At 41.5% G+C, this 17,884-nt stretch overlaps 4 protein-coding genes across 5 annotated transcripts in view; all 4 read right to left on the bottom strand.

Annotated features, from left to right (window-relative positions):
- The window catches only part of hoxa3a (homeobox A3a), a 31,630-nt gene extending 23,948 nt beyond the window's left edge, over positions 1-7,682 (bottom strand). For both annotated transcript variants that reach the window (XM_027287318.1, XM_019275445.2), the window contains exons 1-2: positions 7,147-7,682; positions 747-842 (exon numbers count right to left, since the gene is read on the bottom strand). The gene's annotated coding sequence lies outside the window, so the exon portion shown is untranslated. The remainder of the gene's footprint in view (positions 1-746; positions 843-7,146) is intronic.
- On the bottom strand, positions 1,387-4,312 carry hoxa5a (homeobox A5a). The gene is made up of 2 exons (XM_010757206.3): positions 3,256-4,312; positions 1,387-2,614 (listed from the first exon to the last, which is right to left on the bottom strand). Exons 1-2 carry the CDS (start codon positions 3,836-3,838, stop codon positions 2,364-2,366), a joined length of 834 nt encoding a protein of 277 aa, XP_010755508.2. The 5' UTR covers positions 3,839-4,312; the 3' UTR covers positions 1,387-2,363.
- Positions 7,683-8,062: 380 nt separating the features above from the next.
- Positions 8,063-10,906, bottom strand: LOC104940572 (homeobox protein Hox-A7). The gene is made up of 2 exons (XM_027287322.1): positions 10,269-10,906; positions 8,063-9,388 (listed from the first exon to the last, which is right to left on the bottom strand). The coding sequence occupies exons 1-2, from the start codon at positions 10,633-10,635 to the stop codon at positions 9,078-9,080; spliced, it is 678 nt and encodes a 225-aa protein (XP_027143123.1). The 5' UTR covers positions 10,636-10,906; the 3' UTR covers positions 8,063-9,077.
- Positions 10,907-13,210: 2,304 nt separating this feature from the next.
- On the bottom strand, positions 13,211-16,859 carry hoxa9a (homeobox A9a). Its single transcript, XM_027287321.1, has 2 exons — positions 15,173-16,859; positions 13,211-14,788 (listed from the first exon to the last, which is right to left on the bottom strand). Exons 1-2 carry the CDS (start codon positions 15,723-15,725, stop codon positions 14,547-14,549), a joined length of 795 nt encoding a protein of 264 aa, XP_027143122.1. The 5' UTR covers positions 15,726-16,859; the 3' UTR covers positions 13,211-14,546.
- Positions 16,860-17,884: the final 1,025 nt, after the last annotated feature.

Raw genomic sequence — 17,884 nt, 5'->3', positions numbered from 1 at the left:
ACTGGTGGTCACTGATCGGACAAGAGGTCACCACAAAGCGAGAGTGACTTTTGAGAGGTCATCTGAACTTTTCAACCCTAAACACAAAACGACGTGGCAGACACAAAACGGAATTCCTCTTTAAAGGTCCCCCTGCTGCTGTTTGTTCCCATGTTGTGTTTACTTGGCACTGTTTACAGCCTTTCTTAAAGCCATGCATGATGCCAACATGTGAAGCGCAAGGCTCAGCATAAAGAAAAAACCTAGAAAAAATAAAGTTTTTTTCAAGGACTGATAACTTCCAAAACCCATCAACACACAGAGAATCCAATCAAACAGGAGTTACATGTAAATCTGTAGGCCTGAATTAACGCTTAACTTTATCAAGGAAATCTACACACTCCACACACCCCTTGGAAACTTTCTGGCTCACGGTCTGTGAATTCTCCAATGTAATAAAACGACAACAACTAGAAGTTTGTGGGGGTGGAAATGGACACAGAGATAATTATCCAACATGTAAAAATGGATTATGAGTTACACCACAGATGGAGGGAAACAAGTTACACGGGGAAGGAAGCAATTAAATAGCCATGAGCCGGACCCAACCCTGCGCAACATCTGCCGAGACCAGTATTCAGCACTACACAACTGACAAATTAGTGTAATGGTCTAATAGGGACGGATAGAGGGAGCGAATACAATAATAAGACTGTTTAACACTGGCTGGCTGTTCTCGGGCTACCGGATAGTCTGCAGAAACTTACCCAGAGACGCGGTCTTCATCCTGGAGAGCGTCCGGTCCACACTGAGGCAGACTGAGCAATAGAGACAGTCTGTACCGGTCAAGTAACACTTACAGCCTGCAAAGAGAGAGTCAGACGAAGCCTCGCCGTCAGTGCGATTATATGTTATGTGCAATATACTGTCAACTCCCCAAAACCATAAAACTTACTTTAATGGCTACCACGTGACCGTTTATGGCCAGTGAGCCTATCTGGCCGCGCTCCGGATGATTTTTACGATCTAATTCATAGACAAAACCCCCCATTCATTTAGCACCCAAATGTCAGAGAGCCAGAATCTGTCCTAATAAAGTTTACAGCTTGAAAAGTCGAGCTGATTCTCCGGGAATAGCCCAGGAGTCTGTGCGCAAAGGGGACGCCCGGCCACTGGAGCCAGTTAGTGGCCAAGGACCCCCCAAAAGCCCCCCAGCTCCACAGCAAGGTGAGTAAAACATGAAGCTTTCATTCAAAGGGGACCTGTTGAATTCAAGGAGGTTTAACTTGAGGACACTTTGGGAGGAAGCCTAAAGATTTAGGACAGCAAACTCGGACTCTTGTCTTCCATGGGAAAAGCGCAGTCCGGATTATTTGACAAAAACGTACACTCACTGTAATGTTGCCGTTCCAGTAGAAAGTTTATTATAATGGCCATCATCATCATCATTAGTATTATTATAGTATATTCTTGACTCCCAGTCTTTGAAAAACATTTACAAAAAGCTAATCACGATGGAGTTATACACATAGGCAATGGAATTTACTGTGGGACCCTCCACGTAAAAACAGCTAGAGAAAACAAAGACAGAAAACACGGTTTTACTAAGATGTTGCGCCCAGGTGAACAACGCAAACAGCAGCTCCTGCAACAATAATAATACAAAAATAATAATACAAAAATAAACAAACAAATAAAAATAAAATTTAAAAAACAAAGATACAAGGCACAGCTACTGTACATACAAGACTGAGTCGGCACCTCTGTCCATACATGTGTTCACAACGCACACAATAACCACACAAGGCTTTACGGACTCTGCTGGCTCTACTTCTGGAAGCAAGTTATCTGACAAGTTGGTACAATACATCAAACAAATAAATACATACATATACAGTACATACATAGAAAACGAAGGCTAAACACAAAGGCAGCTCGACCTCAACCCTTTATTTAATAGGCTGCTGTTGTTCTGAGTGCATCACACAACTTTTACTGGATTTATTTGCGGTAGGTAGCATTTCAAGCTTTGACGTTTTTATTTTTATTTAATTTTTTTTCGTCTGAACAAGAAATAATTTAAACAAACATTTATTTTCATGTGTTTCTTTTTCCTCTAAATCTAGACAGAACTGTACAGAATGATTTCTTTTACTCGCATAAGCATTACCACGGTGGAAATAAAAAAAAAAGAAATCATGTTAAGGAATATAATGGGACGGTTGTTGGACATACAGTGGGCTGAGGTGCGGTGTCCCCTTGTCCCGCACACAGCCCCTTAAACAAAGTCTCTGCGCTTTTGTAAATATAGGAGAAGTTGATATGACAATCTTTGTTGTATTTTCATAGTGCTCGCTATCAGGTGGTAGGAAGAGGAGTGAATATCAAGGCCTGTAGCCTCCCCCGCCTGCAGCCGCCATGTTCATGCTCTTCAGCTTGTTGTCTTTCTTCCACTTCATCCTGCGGTTCTGAAACCAGATTTTTATCTGTCTCTCTGAGAGGCAGAGGGCATGGGCTATCTCGATCCTCCGCCTTCGGGTCAGGTACCGGTTGAAGTGAAACTCCTTCTCCAGCTCCAGGGTCTGGTACCGGGTGTATGCAGTCCTGGCTCGCTTGCCTTCTGGTCCTGCCAAATCTTGTATACAGAAAGAGAGAGGGGGGTGGGGGACGACTCGTGAGCTACAGTGTATGTTAAAATAGGGCAAAAAACTTTTTGGAATCAATTTTACGCATATTTTTATATTGCTTTTATGGTGTCTACAGGTAGGAGTGGTGGTGAAGTTGGCACACAAGTTTCTAAATGACGCTTAATAGACCCCAAAAACCATTAAAAATAAGTAACAAAGTCCAACACACACCTTTTCAACTGCACCTTGCCGGAAGGAATTAACACAGTGAAAGGATGTAAAATGGGTCCAAAATGTTGGCATATGACCATAAAAATACAGAATAATTAACAAAAAACGCACACATCTTGTACATATCTACTACATTTTTAACTCATTTTAACCTCATATGTTCTTAAATGACCTGCTCTATGTTGACAGTGAAAAGCAAGAATACACCAAACAGGTGAGAGGCGCATTTGGCGCCACATGCCGCTTTGGAAAGTGAATATATTCCGTGCTTTTTAAATGATATATATCACATAGCGCAGTTTTTCTTACATTTAAAAGTCCCTGAATCAGATATAGACATGATCACACATTTTCCAAACAATAACATTAGCGTCAGGTCTCTCTAATCAATACAAGATCATAAAATCAAGAAGTTTACCATGATTTATATGCAGTTTTCTCATCCACGGATATATCTGAGGCTGTGTTGAGTCGGTGAGATTTTGAGGAGTTGTCGGTGCGCTCCCCGCAGGCTTCTCCTCCTCGAGGGGGGAAGCTTTGGACACACAGTCCCGGTTGAGCAGGAGCGTGCCTCCGTTCGAGCTCGAGCACGGGGTCGTTATAGAGTTTTTCACGGCTCGGTGTTGAGACTGAGTCTCGGTGACCGGGGACGAGCTGGCGACCGAAGAGCATGGTAGTGGGTCAGGTGGTGGCGATAGAGACGTTGTCCCGGTGCTGTTGGCGGATTGGGTGTACCTGACCGGTTCCACCGAGGGTGTTGTCGCCGCTGAGTGACTCGGGGAGTAGCCCTGCGTCCGCTCGTTGCCCACAAAGTGTTCGGTACCGGCCCGTCCGACTGTTAGGTCCATCCCGTTGTAGCCATAGCCGTACCTGCTGGAATGCATGGCTGTTGAGTCTCTGTATTGCTCGTTTCCCGAACTATGGTCTCCATAATTATGTAACTGGAAGTCCGCGCCATTGGGATAGCGACCGCAGAATGAGTTCACAAAATAGGAGCTCATTTGTTGACAATTCCACCGTTTGCTTGTTGTAGGTATTGTTGTTGTTTTTATTGTTTTTGGAGGTAAAATAGCATAAACCTGTGTGCTTGATTTGTGGCTCTTATGGTTTAGCGCGTCCTATAGCACCCTTGCACAATTTATGATGAATTATGGAAATGAGTGGGACATGGACTTGATTCTCTCTTACGTAGGCACCCAAATATGGGGTACGGCGGAGAATCACGTGCTTTTGTTGACCAGTCGTAAATCCTGCTTGGTGACCTCCAGAGGTAAACTCGTGCACAGAGGAAATACTGGGTGGGATATGAGGGGTGCGCGCCTCCGTGCGCTCGTGGCTAGGGCAAACTCAGAGCCAGGGCTCGGGTGTTTTGAATTGTCGTGGTGCGCCATCCTCTGGTTCAACTGTTGCACTGCCTGTCTGCGGCGCTTTCTGAGGCGTGGGCTCCACAAGGGGTCATTCAGAGGTTAACGACCATTGCGGCAAAAAACCAACGGGCTCCTAAACAATACAACAAGTGACATGCTGAGAGTGCAATCTCTGCGAGGATAGTGTACAGAAATAATTCGATCAGAATCTGTTGTGCATGTTATGATAGGCGAGGAGTGCAAATAGTCTGCGCAGTTAATAGAATAAAAGCCCATTCAGAACGAGGCTGCGTTTTTTTTACGCACTTTTTCTTGTCTTATAATCATAAAACAAGTGAACAAGCACTCATACGGGAAAAGACTAATGAATAAATGTTTTGTGGAAAGATAATAGCCAAACATTATATTGTCGAATAATATGACAAACACTGCCATTCAAGGCCTGTCCTTTAAGCCACACTGAAGAATTAATAACTTCCAATATAGGCTATATATGAAGACACGTAAATACACGTTAGTGTCTTCTGTAGGCTGGTTACAATTTAACGATTCCAAAACAATAAGCCCTCAGATGATATTATAAGCTTTTTGCATGAGACCCGACTCCATTACGCTCTCTTTTAAAGGCGAATCATTGTTCATATTGACTTTTAAACAGTCGATATCTTATCAAATTGACGTTTTTTTGGTATTTTGCACGCTGTTTGTGAGATCGAGAACAACATAAAAACTCTTCTCTGCAGCAGATTCACGGCGTGGAGGTTTGTACAGCCACGCTGCAATTTAAAGAAACAAAAACAGGCGAAATGTGAAATTTTAAAAGATTAAAAAAAGAAGAAACATTGGAGGCGATCAATGGATAAAATGAAGCCAACGTATCTGCATTGTTTATTATGAAATAGCCACAATATTCACATAATATTCATATTTTTAGCTCCTGCATTGTGTTACAGGCTGTTCGTGTTTAATATTAGGCAACAAAGAGGGTCATGGCATCTCAAGATTTTCTGCTTCCTCCGGACTTATGAATAAATAAAAAAATGTTCAATGTGATGCCGAAGTAAAAAATTTAAAACAATCGTCTAATAGATCAATTTCAATGCAGCACAGCCAGCAAGTCAAAATGATTGATGATCAGAAAATATAGTCTAATCTTTTATTATTATTATTATTTCATTGAAATCGCTTCCTTAAAAAAAATCTCCAGCTTTAATGTAACCTGGCTGATGCACTTTTGTAAAAGTGTATATCTACTGTCGTCCATGTTAATTCTGGGCCGGACTACAAAAACAGCAGCGTCCCGCACAGAGCTTTACACATACACACGAAGCCTAAATAGAGGCATGACGCCGTTTGGTTTTCTCCTTGTGGAATTTTTATGGCACCTTCGTCTCTTGAAAGGCAGCGACTTGTCCTCTGCTTCCCCCCTCGAAATGCAATTTTCCCAAAGCAGTCCCTCTACCCAGCACAAGCCCAATCATGTGTTACTGACAAAAACAGCAAGATATAGATTATTTATTCTTTTCCAGGTATGTGTGCCCTTTGCGGTAAGAGAGCCCCAGAAGGCACGATGTGAAGAATACCGGGCTCCCACGACCAGTGGGCCCATATTAAGAGAGAGGACCTACAGAGTATGTGTTGGCTAAACAGACATGCTCCAACAGCTGATTTATGGCTGGCCAATGGCAACAAAGTTCCCACGAAAAACACTCCCATGAACTAAATAAGGAGCAAAAGAAAGGAGAGGAGAGAAGTCAAACATGTCAGGCTGGTAAGTGAGGGGGCCACTGCTGCTGAAAAAACAGGAGGGCAGTGCACTCTGCAGGCGCCCTCACACACCAGCACTCGTGAGTCTGGGAGTGTACAAATAAAATCGTATAATATCTTCTGCTTAAATATCATTACGCACGGCAGAACGCGGATCAGAGTGGACACATTTAGGACAGTTATGACATTTTATAGATCACGATGAGCAGAGCAGCAGACACACAACAGAAAGAATTAGATATGAGAGGCAGCAACAGCCAAAACATATGATTTTATCCCACGACATATTCATGTGAGACTAGTATTTTTGCAGAGAAAAAAACAAATGTTACGCAGATACGGAATGTGCAAAATAGAAAAAAAAACGAGAGATATTTTTCTAAATAAATCTTCCCATTCTAGATCTTCAAACTGGTTATTAATTAATTGCATGGAAGAAATTCCTGCAGTGTCACAACACAGTACATCAGGCTCGCCAAATGCATGTTAAGAAAACCATGGACGACATCGACGTGCAACCAGAACGCCAAAATAAAAAAATTCAGACAAAAATATCTGACATTTTTACATTCCATCCCTGTGAGTCAATTAAAAGCCATTCAAACGGTCAAATAAGATTTTTTTGGTCACTAAAAAAATTATCTGATTCATCAAGTCAATGCACTATGAGTCGGGGAGGCTGTATGCACATCCATGAAGCTCAAAATCTAAATTAAAGCATTGTGCCGGAACACAGGTAGAAATAGAGGTCGACTTGTCTGATGTCCATCTGCAGCTAAACAGGCAGAACTGCAACCAGAACACCCCCAGTGTCTCCACAGGAGGGCGTCAAAGAGCACATCTTTTGGCCACCATCCACCTAATGGATTTTGCAGACTAAAGCCCAACCCCATTCAAAACCATCAACAAACAAATAAAGTCTTGGCAGCATGCAAAAGCCAACAGGAAGATTAAGCCAAAAAAAATATTTATATACAGCACCCATTCACCATCTTGCCACTGTCAACCAAAATGCAATAGAATCAACTGTCACATGAAACTATTTCTCAAATCTCTGGATGCTTTAACAGAAAACAAATGATGCGTAAAACAAACAAAAGAAAGTGGTTGTTATTTGCTGAAGTTGTCTGCAAATGTGTAAAAGAGCCAACACATGCAAGTTTCAGGTGTCCTACCTTGTGATGGTTGCTGCTTGTAAACAGGGGAGGTGAGGAGGAGGGAGTTGGCAGGTGAAGACGACCAGTGACGGAGGGAAGTATCCAGCTGAGTCCCAGGACGGAAACTGGGGCTCCCGGGGGTCAGTGACGCACCGGGGCTCCTTCCACTCATCTTGTCAAAACGTGTAAAGGTACCGACAGCAGGGTACCCAAATGATCCAGTCATGTCCCCCCACCAAAAAAAAAAAAAAAAAAAAAAAAAGCTCCTCGGCGTCGAGCTTCAGCATAACCGAGAGAAAACTCCAAATAAAAAAGGGGAGATGTGTGCGGTATAAAAATGTAGAAGGTCGCCGGTGAAAAGAGCCGCGTGGAAGCCGGAGACTGTTAAATGAAAGGCTGCTATTCAGCTATTGGAAATTATATATAAAAAGTTCATGTTCATGGCTCTCTACCACGTGACAAGCTGGAGCCAATAGGAAGACGAGCCGGGTCGTAAAGTTGTATTGCTATGTTGTAAATTTTCATAAACAACAACGGATTTATGACCCAGCGCTGGAGGGAGAGATGAGGAGAAAGAGGAGGGTGGGAGGGGGGAAGAGAGAAGGAAGAAGAGGAGGAGGAGGAGGAGGAGGAGGGGGTAGGTCACCGTCAGGCGCCATCTTACAGAAGGAAGAGGGAATGCAGAGTTCAACAGTAATTTCCCTTCATTTGAAGCCTGCCCCATCTCGCATCCTCATAGTTCACATTCCCCAACTCCAGTGTTTACCTAACACTCATAATGGACTGCAACATGGTTCATTACATGCAACCTAATACTGACCACAGTGAGCGGCACTGTGAGCAACATAGTATTACTCCACCGGCTGTCACTGTAAGCATAGATAGCTCTGGTTACACAACATGGATGTGCGTAAATACTGAACGCAAACAAATGGACAGGTAAAATCTATTTTATTATTTTTTAGATATTTTCATGTACAGATGTAAGACATTCCCAAAGGTTTAAGACTCTTTTTTTTAAGATTTATTTGTTCACATATAATTCACATTTAAAACCTAAAATATAATCACAGTATTTGCACATGTTGGATTATAATAACCTACTCATTTTACACTAAAAAATATTTTAAAAAATAAAGAAAGAAATGTAATGCTGTCTTAATAAAAGTGCATGCACAAACACGGATGAAATTCTGAGCCTGTAAAATCTGTTGAAATGAAAATGAACATTTTACAGTTAACACGGCTAAGACTTGAAAAACATTTACGTTCCAGTTTACAGATTAATACGCAAGTCTGAGAATCTGAGGTAGGTTACATCCGAAAGTAAAACATTTAAGTCAATTCTGGGGGTAAATATGTATCGAAAACTGGCATATTAACACTTTACGCTGTGATAATAATAATAAGAATAATAACTAAAAAAAAATGGTACATGGCTGAAATCTATAGAAGCACCTAAATCACAGTTGGAAGCATTTAACTAGCAAAACATTCACTTTGAATTCGCCTTTATTCAAAATAAGGCACGTTTGCACAGATTGTTGAATTTGCAACCGTCTGTGGAGAAAAATGATTCCAATAGGTAGAATATATCAATTTCAACTTGTGTCAGTGTTTGAATATTAGCAGGTGAATATTAGGTAGTCTTTCGTTAAAGGAATGTTGATTCAGTAGCATTACATGTCGTATTGCATATATAAAAATAGAGTTTGGATAGGTAGTTCATATTGCTATTTCATGCGGATTGTTTATGCGTTTTGGGTTTAAATATGAAATGCACCGACTGTTAAATGCTTATTACATAATTGCCCTCAGCTGTCATTCAATTAATCAGCCTATACAAAGCTCTTAGTGCATGGACGGTACGTGAGAAACATCTCAGATATATTCCTAACCTACACATAACTGTGCGTTTATTCCATTTAATGCCATCTCCTTCTCTTTCGTTACTTTGCAGCCGACTCCAAACCGGGGCTCCGGGTGTCTCCAGCTTCGGGCTCTCCGGCCTCTAACACCGCCTGAATATCACTGTCCTTTTCCCCGGAGGGATCCGACACCGGTTCCTCCTTGTGGTCTTTCTTCCACTTCATCCTGCGGTTCTGAAACCAGATTTTGATCTGTCTCTCTGACAGGCACAGCGCATGTGCTATCTCGATCCTCCTCCTGCGGGTCAGGTACCGGTTGAAGTGGAACTCTTTCTCCAGCTCCAGGGTCTGATACCGGGAGTAGGTCTGCCGCCCCCGCTTTCTAGTTGGATCTGTGGAAGAGAAGATGCTCTAGCTCTATATAACTTGCAGATTTTTTTACCCCCCCCCTGTATGAAATTTAAAAACTGCATTAATTAAGCAATAATTAAAATGGTGTTAGAACTGGTACTGACAATAAAATCTGGTTGGAATCATTTTGGGACTCATTCATTCATCTGTGATTGTGCAATTAATTGTGGCACGTATTTTTACATCTCCCTCTACACACACAATTTTTTTAAAAGTTGTCTTCACCTATTTAAAGTAGTCCTGCTGGGATGTTTGGCCCATGCCTCCTTTGATACTCTGCATGCCTTTCTAATTAAAAGCCAGCAATGCTCTGTGCACCGAAGGGGCCATAAGTAATTAGATTACAACCCCAACACCTTCTTTTTCAATCTGATAATAAATACTAATATTTCAAATTGCTTGAATTCTAAATCTCCTTGATTTCTTTATGTAACCGACAATAGTGGTGCATATTGATCCAGCAATGTGTACGAACGAGTTTGAGGAAAATACCAGAGCCTCTGCAGTGCAGACGCAATTAGAAAGGAGCTGTAGAGTGCAAGAGAACTGATTTACACAACATGCCGGTCTTTTTTTTTACAACCACAAAGGGGAGAAGAGGCTATAAGAGTAATAGCAGTGCAGAGAAAACCCCCAGCGGCAAGGTCTCTGCGTACTGAACACACAGGAGCGCTGGCCAAATGAATTTATGGCTGCAGAACTCATTAGTTGCGCAATAAAAGTTTTACGATTCTTTCCATGCAACACCAATGGCTTCACGAAATTAATTGAAGCACTAACAGCCAATGTAAGTATCCCAATGTTTTGTAAAAGCATTGACCTGGGGGCTTTGAAATGGTAAGAGACACGATCAGCACATACCTGATGCTCTCATCCAGGGGTACATCCGGTATTGTTTGTCCGGCAGCGAGGTGAGGGGTCCCGGCTCCTGGTGGTAGCAGCTGTCGGTAAACAGGCGGCTCTGGTCAAACAGGCTGCAGTGCAGTGTGTGTGCGTCCTGCCCCTGGCCATAGCCCGAGGTAAACACGGGGTGGCTCTGGTACACTGCGTTATTGACGCTGTAAACTCCAGACAGGGACGGCGCAAACGCGATGGCGGCTGCAGTACGAGCCGAGCCATAGTCCTCTCCACTGGGTCCAATACTGCAAGACGCCCGCTCTACGTTTGGGAAGAGAGAACTACCCGTCGTATATTTGCTAAGAAGACCGTCCACATAATAAGAACTCATATTTTTTTCTCTCTGATTTGTTGGCCCAGAATCCTCAGTGTCGTTTTTACGAGGTAGCGTGATATATGACAGCAATACACCCTAGATTTACACCAAACCCCATTTTTACTCTGGACCAAAGAACTCACCCACGTGACTCGGGCCTGGTCGCTTTCATCCAATCAGCAGGCAGACATGGATTTGATCATGGCGCAGGACTGCAGAGTGGGATTAACACTTCACACACATAACAACACACACTCATAAAAACACACACATGAGAGAAGCTCACGCTCACGATGATCAAGAGATAATTTGCACTATTTAAAGTCATGATTTCATGTAACTATAACAGCTTGACGAATAATTGTCTATCTGAAAGTTTTATTTTGTAACGGCTTTAATCTTTGGGGATCATTTTTAACTTTCTCACAGGTTATAACAATAATTTAGTCACTCAGTAACAGGCTGCACAAATATAGAGTGCATAATCAAAGCTAAAAACAATAATTATTCCAACAGGAGTCATTTTCTCGGTTACTTGCGCTTCAAAAAAGACTTAAGAAATAAAAATATCTAAACATATTAGGATTACATAACAATATATATTTATAGATATAACTTTTACGTAACAATAGTGCAAATAATCTATTATTTAAACGTGTCGTTAATTTGCTTGTGAGTTTGTACAAGATAGTTTGGTGCAGTAATTGGATTTACGGGGTGAGAATTCGGCAGCAATATAATTAAAACATTTTAAATTACACCAGCAATTAATAACACTAAGTATCACCATAATCATTGTAATTGTAATTATAATAATAAGGACCAACTTCTCCGCCAACAGTTGTTTTTTACTGGCATATACAATGTTTACAACCGACAATAAACACACAAAGATGAAAGAAAATAAATGGTCAGATTCACACTGGAAAAAATAGGCACTTTGTTATTAGGCTTGCTATAATAACAATAATAAATAAATAATAAATAATCAATTCTTTAAGTGATTTGTGAACATGGAAAAATGTTGATTATAATTGCGCCGAGTGTGTTTGATGTGTTGCAACTTCAAAGTAGAAACAGGTACACAGTCTACATAATTGGTGAATAAGTCTGTTCATATTTTAATGTTAGTCTTATTTACTGCTTAATTAAGATCACTGCTCTAACTAAAAGTGATTTGCGTCTATAATCTGAGGAGGACAAACATTAAACACTGAGCAAAGAGCGACTATCTGAGATTAAAAGTAGAAATCCAGCTGTCAGTGGCTGCGTGCTGGCTGTTTCATTGTTCCCCGCAGAGCCGCAGGCTGTAGAAGCAGCTTCTGCACTGAGACTGTAAAAAGGTGTGAAAATATTTCGCTGCACTCTTAAAATGTTACTACAGTTTGTTTCCCAGTGCAGGTTCTTCAGGGAGGAGTGTTGAAAATGGTGGGGTGATGTTGTGGAACAGTGTCGCCACCCTCTGGTGACTTGCTGGGACTGCAGGGTGGGGACGCAGCAGTGCGCAGGCGTTTTCTCTTTCTGCTGCATTTCGGGGATAAAATACAACATAAAGTAAGAGATATGACGCTCACAAAGGTAAAGTTATGCTTCTTCTTCGTTTGTGGTTTGAAGCGACGCGCTGATGTCGTCTAACAGACTTGTCCAGATGTATTTTGAAAGAAATAAGCATCATCTGTGGGCCTGCCACTGTGTTTGAAACTAGCTGCTAGGCTTTATTGCTCCTTCTCCTTTAGGATGGGCCCCGCGAAGGAGCAGAGGGCGGAAGGTTCCCAGGTAGAAACAAAGGATCGCTCCAAATGACCGTGAGTCCTGCGCGTTCCCGTCGGGGAGTATCCAATAAAGCTGATCATTTCCGCTCGGCCTTTTGTCTAGAGCGTGGTCTCACAGAAAGAGAAGAAAAAAACAAATGGGTGCCATTCTGGAAACGGCCTAATTGTGTCTGGACGGCAATAAAGCCATTAAAACTGGAATGCCAGACAGTATAGCAGACCAGGCGTTTTATTGCACTGTCTCTGGTCGAGTCTTTGAAGTTTGGGTCCATCTGCGTCCCTTAACGCGTCACAACAGCGCTCTAGTTGGACTAAAGTCCGACTTACCTTCTAACTACATTATTCGAGCAGTTTCTGTGCAGCTTTTAATAGGGAACTAAGTGACCTGGTGTGTGTGTGACAGAGCCGAGCCTGGCCCTCATCCACCAACAGACTTAGCAGCTCTGCAGCAATAGCTCACATTGGATTTGCTGCTTCTCGTATTTTCAAATTCTCTCTTTGTGCCAAATATTTTCTCCAACGTGCACAGACTTGAACCGGTCGTAGAAACGTTAGAGGCCATAAAACCAGACCTCTTCTCTAAAAAAAAAAAAAAAACTTTTTGTTAAATTATTATAGGTCATGTTGCGTTTAAATCCGATCTGTTATGTTTCGCAATATTCATCCAGAAAGTCTCACTTCTTGCTGGAGAAATTGGGTATGCGCAGATTGGCGCTAATGACTGAGCTTTAAGGCTGAGCGGCCTTGTCATATCTGAGCCGAGCAGAAACACATCGGCTACTTTATTTTGGGCTTCAGCTGTCGAAGCCGTCGATGTCTTTTTTTTTTTTGTTTTGTGTCCTCTCGCCTCGCAGCGCTTTGCACCCCATAAAAGGTTATAGCGGTAATTGTCTTTTATGGCTGTATACAGCTAACAACATCCTCTGCCAAGACGCAGCTCTGTCCCCAATCCAGAAACACACACACAGATTTTCACTTAAACGTGTGCGCTTTAATTGGGGTGTGTTGTCTTTAAATTGAAATACATGAACTACAATTTGTTGACTTTTACTAGCACAAGTATTCAAATATCTTTGTTTTTTTTTTCTCTATATCTGTGTGTGTGTGTGTGTGTGTGTGTGTGTGTGTGTGTTCAGAGCTGGTTGACAGCAATAACCTTCACAATTGTTTTTTTTCCAGCGCAAAGAAACACCAATAAAGAGTTTTTGTGCAGCAAGATTTGGTGAATTAAGATATTCTAAAAACAGAATGATTTACTTCGATGTGAGGCCAGAATGAAATAAGAACGTTACGTGCATGCATTCGCAGATATAATTTGTTTTATTTAATAAATAAAGTACAAATTACATTTGTGAACCAAAGGTCAGACGGTCATCAGACCGTGAGGTATTCAATAAGTAGCCTACAGTGTTTTTATTTAATTTTCTCTCACTAACAAACATTATGTACTTTCAAAATGTTACTCCCTGAAATTCATAGTTCAGCATCTAATGCAAGCAAATCTACTATAATCCGCCATCGAGGAAAAAAATAGGTTATTGTAGGTAGTTGAAAGACATAGGTAGTCAATCGTGTTATGTAATATAGCTTCTATAACATATTTTTAATTTTGTACTTTTTGCATTTTCAAGAGGTTTGTGAGGTGTATGCACCTACTTCAAAATGCGAGCAGTCTGTTTGCTACGGTTCCAATGTTAGATTCAAACTCATGGTCATCAGTCATAGTTCTAGCAGTAAGGGAGAAACAACAATAAAAATTAATACATTTTACAAACTATACGCTCAGGTGACTCTGAGATAGACAACAAATAGAGCTACAAACCAGAACACACACAGCTAGAAACATCCATACACAAACAAGCACAGGGACCAGGCCAACTAATACACAGAACGAGGTATTATTTTGAATCAACATAAGAAAAAAAAAAAAACTAATTTAAAAAAACGAGTGGGCACTGTTAAAATTGTGCAATATAAAGGTAGTCGCATCAAACTGAAGCCCAACATGCTTTTTTATACAAGACAAATAAGCCTAATAGCTTCTGTTATATAGAACAATAAGACAAGGAAGTTTAAAAACAAGGTCCAGCAGGGTTAAGAGCTTCCACACACAAAGCTCGCTAACAGCCTAAATACTGTATATCTACGGCTCAGTCACTCGTCTTTCGGTGCGCCGTCTTTATTAAACTTCTTCATCTTCATCCTGCGGTTCTGGAACCAGATTTTAACCTGTCTCTCAGTGAGGTTTAACAGCCTCGCCACCTCGTACCTACGGTCCCTGGTCAGGTAGGTGTTAAAGAGGAACTCTTTCTCCAGCTCCAGGATCTGGTGCTTCGTGTACGGACAGCGTTTTTTTCTCGTGGCACTCGCGTGGAGCCAGTTGGACACTGGGTTATCTGGAAAGAGTGGAGGGAGGGGAGGGTGGGTAGGGGTGGGGGGGTCGACACTGGTGTGAGGGCCCGGTACCGAGTGACTAAATGTAAACATAAACATCACTCATAATTTGGCTCAGACCAAAATTAAATATTTATTCCAATGCGTAAACGCATCCAAAATACAACTCCCTTCTATTTGTCTCCGTGCTCACGTTCACTTTTAAAGTTGCAAGAGGTTATCTAATATAGCATTTGGAGCTGGGCCATTAACAGTCCCCATAAGGAAATGGCACGTTCAGAATGGCATCTGTTCCGACGCGCACCCCCATCACGCACCCCAATCCTCACAGCTTTATGCGGTATAAATAGTAGGCTATAAACATAAAGGACTCTGTAGCGACTTACTTGGATCAAGGCCCGGTTTCTCCTCAGTTTCCCCGCTCAGGTCTCCTGGCTGGCTGGACAGTGCGTCCTTTTCCACCGGTGATGCCGTCGCCACCGTCCCGTTGGCGTAATCAGAGAGCAGCAGAGCTGTGTGGGAGCCAGGCAGAGCGCCGTCAGCTCGCGTCCCCAGACCCTCCGGTTTGATTCCGTAGTGATGGGTCGTCGGTAATCCGGCCATGGGTAGAGAACCGGACATGGGCTCCAGTAGCCACGATTGATAGCGGCCATCTGTATCTGCACCCACCGGACCTTGGGGATGCCCATAGTGGTGATGATACACGGAGGAGACGGTGCCTGGGAACTGAGCAGGAACGTGGCTCCATGACGGCCCAAATACCGGAGGTTTGGAAGGGAAGGTGCAGGTCCCGAGCTCGCTGTGGTCACTGATGGAGGCGGACTGTCTGGCGTGCTGGAGCCCAGGACCGGAGGGATATCTCGGCACAGAGAGCTCCTCGCTCTCGGGCAGAATGAGGGAATCGACGTAGTAACTAGTCAGTGTTCCGGATGTCGACATGGCAGAAAAATTAGACGTTCACATGTACCCAGTCATACAAACAGATACATGCAAAAGTAAAACGCGCACACACACGCCACACATACACACACACACGCAGTAAACCCAGCCTCACAAAATAACAATGTGGAGAAATCAAGTAGCAACTTGGCCCCACAGAGAACTACAGTGGGCTTGTAATGGAGAGTCAGGCTGCCATGCCATTGGATAGCAGACACACGTGATCATAAAGGCTGAACAATAAAGGATAAATCAATCCCTTTGGTCATTAAATACTCACCCGCTCTCCTATAACAACCTCTAGTTTTAAAGCTAAGAATTATAAAGATATGAGTTTGATCTGTTATCTGTGAGACGGAAAATATGAATGAGTGAATAAAAGAATATTTTACACTATGTTACCCTCCTGCTGCTGTTAAAACACATTCTTGGTTATCCAAAACGGTGCAGTATGTTTTTGGAAACCTTATTTTACGAGCTACTTTATAGGACACGTAAGCAGGCTACTATTGCTGCTCACCAAAACACATTTTAACCACCACGGTATTTAAGAAAGTTGAACGCTGAAACAACTCGTGGACCTCAAATTACAACTATACTAATTACATTCTTTTTTATTTTGCCTTTTTTTCCCGGCTGTACCAGCATCTACCACATCTGCCAAAGTCCGTGTATTGTCTTTTTTTTTCTCCGCTTGAAGAAATACTAACTGACTGACAAACTAAAACATGTGCACCTCAGACTAAAATTGTTGTTTTCAGTTCAACATTTGGCGAGAGAAGATTTATTTGTGACCCTATGCCGATTTTAAAAACGTGAAACACAAACGCAAAATACTCATATGGCTTTATTTTTCTATAATAACATTTATAACAATATAACAATATAAACATTTGACGTCACTGTATAGGTTGGGGTTACATCTAATAATCCGCATCACAGCATTTCTACAAGACAATGCGGGGCTATGTATATTTCTTAAGGTTGAAAAAGAAATCAATAAACATGAGATTTTTTTCTTAAAAATTTAAAAGATTTTATTTATTTTTTTAAATTCAGATTTACAAAAAGGGAAAAGAAGCAGGATTCATTTATTCCCAAATTTGCCTTGTTAGTTACCTTACAGATTATTATTTATATATTTAATATATGTAATCTATAATTACGGCGTAAAACAATCGGGTTTTATAACAAATTACAACATTTATTACTAAGACACATGACTGAATGTTGTGTAAAATATAAAATGTGCTACAAAATGTCACAAAAAATACTAAATTAAAATACAGAACAATTATTTTCAAATGAACAAAGTAATCTGAATAAACGTGTTTTGTGATATTGATCCTCTGAATCTACGCGCAATTACGTGAAATGTATTAAATATTTTCCAAATAACATATTAATGGACCATTGCGGTTTCTCCTCGCCTAACTCGTTTATTATTTACACCGCCGTTATCACTTGTGTAGGCATCTATATGTTGCCATCATCGCCACCATCAACAAATGAACTCTAATGCCTGCTAACAGCCAGTGCCTCGGTTTAATGTTACACTCAAATAGAGTTTAAAAAAAAAAATATGCGTAATGTGGCGTTTGGGGTCTACTTTCAAAATCAAATGGTGCGAGCACTGGCGAACACCAGATCACAATAGCACATTTAAAATGAAGTGAAGGGTGAGATTATAAAATAGAACAAATAAAGTTAATACTAATCAACGTGCAGGCGTGTTAACATTAAAATAAACTAATATTTACGGAAATGTTAACTGTATTTGTTGATAACCTCGGTGAGATTCATTTGGCACATGTAGCTGAAAATATAACGATGCGTGTGCTGAGACTTTATGTATGTTACAGAAATAAAGAAATAGCTTAACTCAATGTGCATTTGGGTAAATGTCGTGCATGTGTACACATCGCTATCCATACTATCCTGAATCTAATCCCACATTGCAGATCACGTCTGCAAAAGCAGCAACCTTGAGGTTTTCGCACATTACGCTGCGTGTTTTATTTATTACCAGCGAATAAACGGAGAGCTTGGCCAACACCCACAAGGCCACAGGCAATTCAAAAAAAAAAAAAGCAGGAATTTTCTCCACTCTGCTGTTACTGTTGCATTTTCGAGGAAGAAAAGAGGAAGAAAAAGTCACA

The sequence above is a fragment of the Larimichthys crocea genome, chromosome XIII (assembly GCF_000972845.2).
Source record: "Larimichthys crocea isolate SSNF chromosome XIII, L_crocea_2.0, whole genome shotgun sequence".
Taxonomy (NCBI): Eukaryota; Metazoa; Chordata; class Actinopteri; family Sciaenidae; genus Larimichthys; species Larimichthys crocea.
This window is presented reverse-complemented; position numbering and strand designations above follow the sequence as displayed.

Excerpts from the sequence above, each read along its gene's own strand:
- hoxa5a (XM_010757206.3), bottom strand. The coding sequence starts at position 3,838 with ATGAGCTCCTATTTTGTGAACTCATTCTGCGGTCGCTATCCCAATGGC. Across the intron at positions 2,615-3,255 it reads AAAACTGCATATAAATCATG|ATTTGGCAGGACCAGAAGGC; the intron begins GTAAACTTCTTG and ends TCTGTATACAAG.
- LOC104940572 (XM_027287322.1), bottom strand. The coding sequence starts at position 10,635 with ATGAGTTCTTATTATGTGGACGGTCTTCTTAGCAAATATACGACGGGT. Across the intron at positions 9,389-10,268 it reads CCCCTGGATGAGAGCATCAG|ATCCAACTAGAAAGCGGGGG; the intron begins GTATGTGCTGAT and ends TCTCTTCCACAG.
- hoxa9a (XM_027287321.1), bottom strand. The coding sequence starts at position 15,725 with ATGTCGACATCCGGAACACTGACTAGTTACTACGTCGATTCCCTCATT. Across the intron at positions 14,789-15,172 it reads GAAACCGGGCCTTGATCCAA|ATAACCCAGTGTCCAACTGG; the intron begins GTAAGTCGCTAC and ends CACTCTTTCCAG.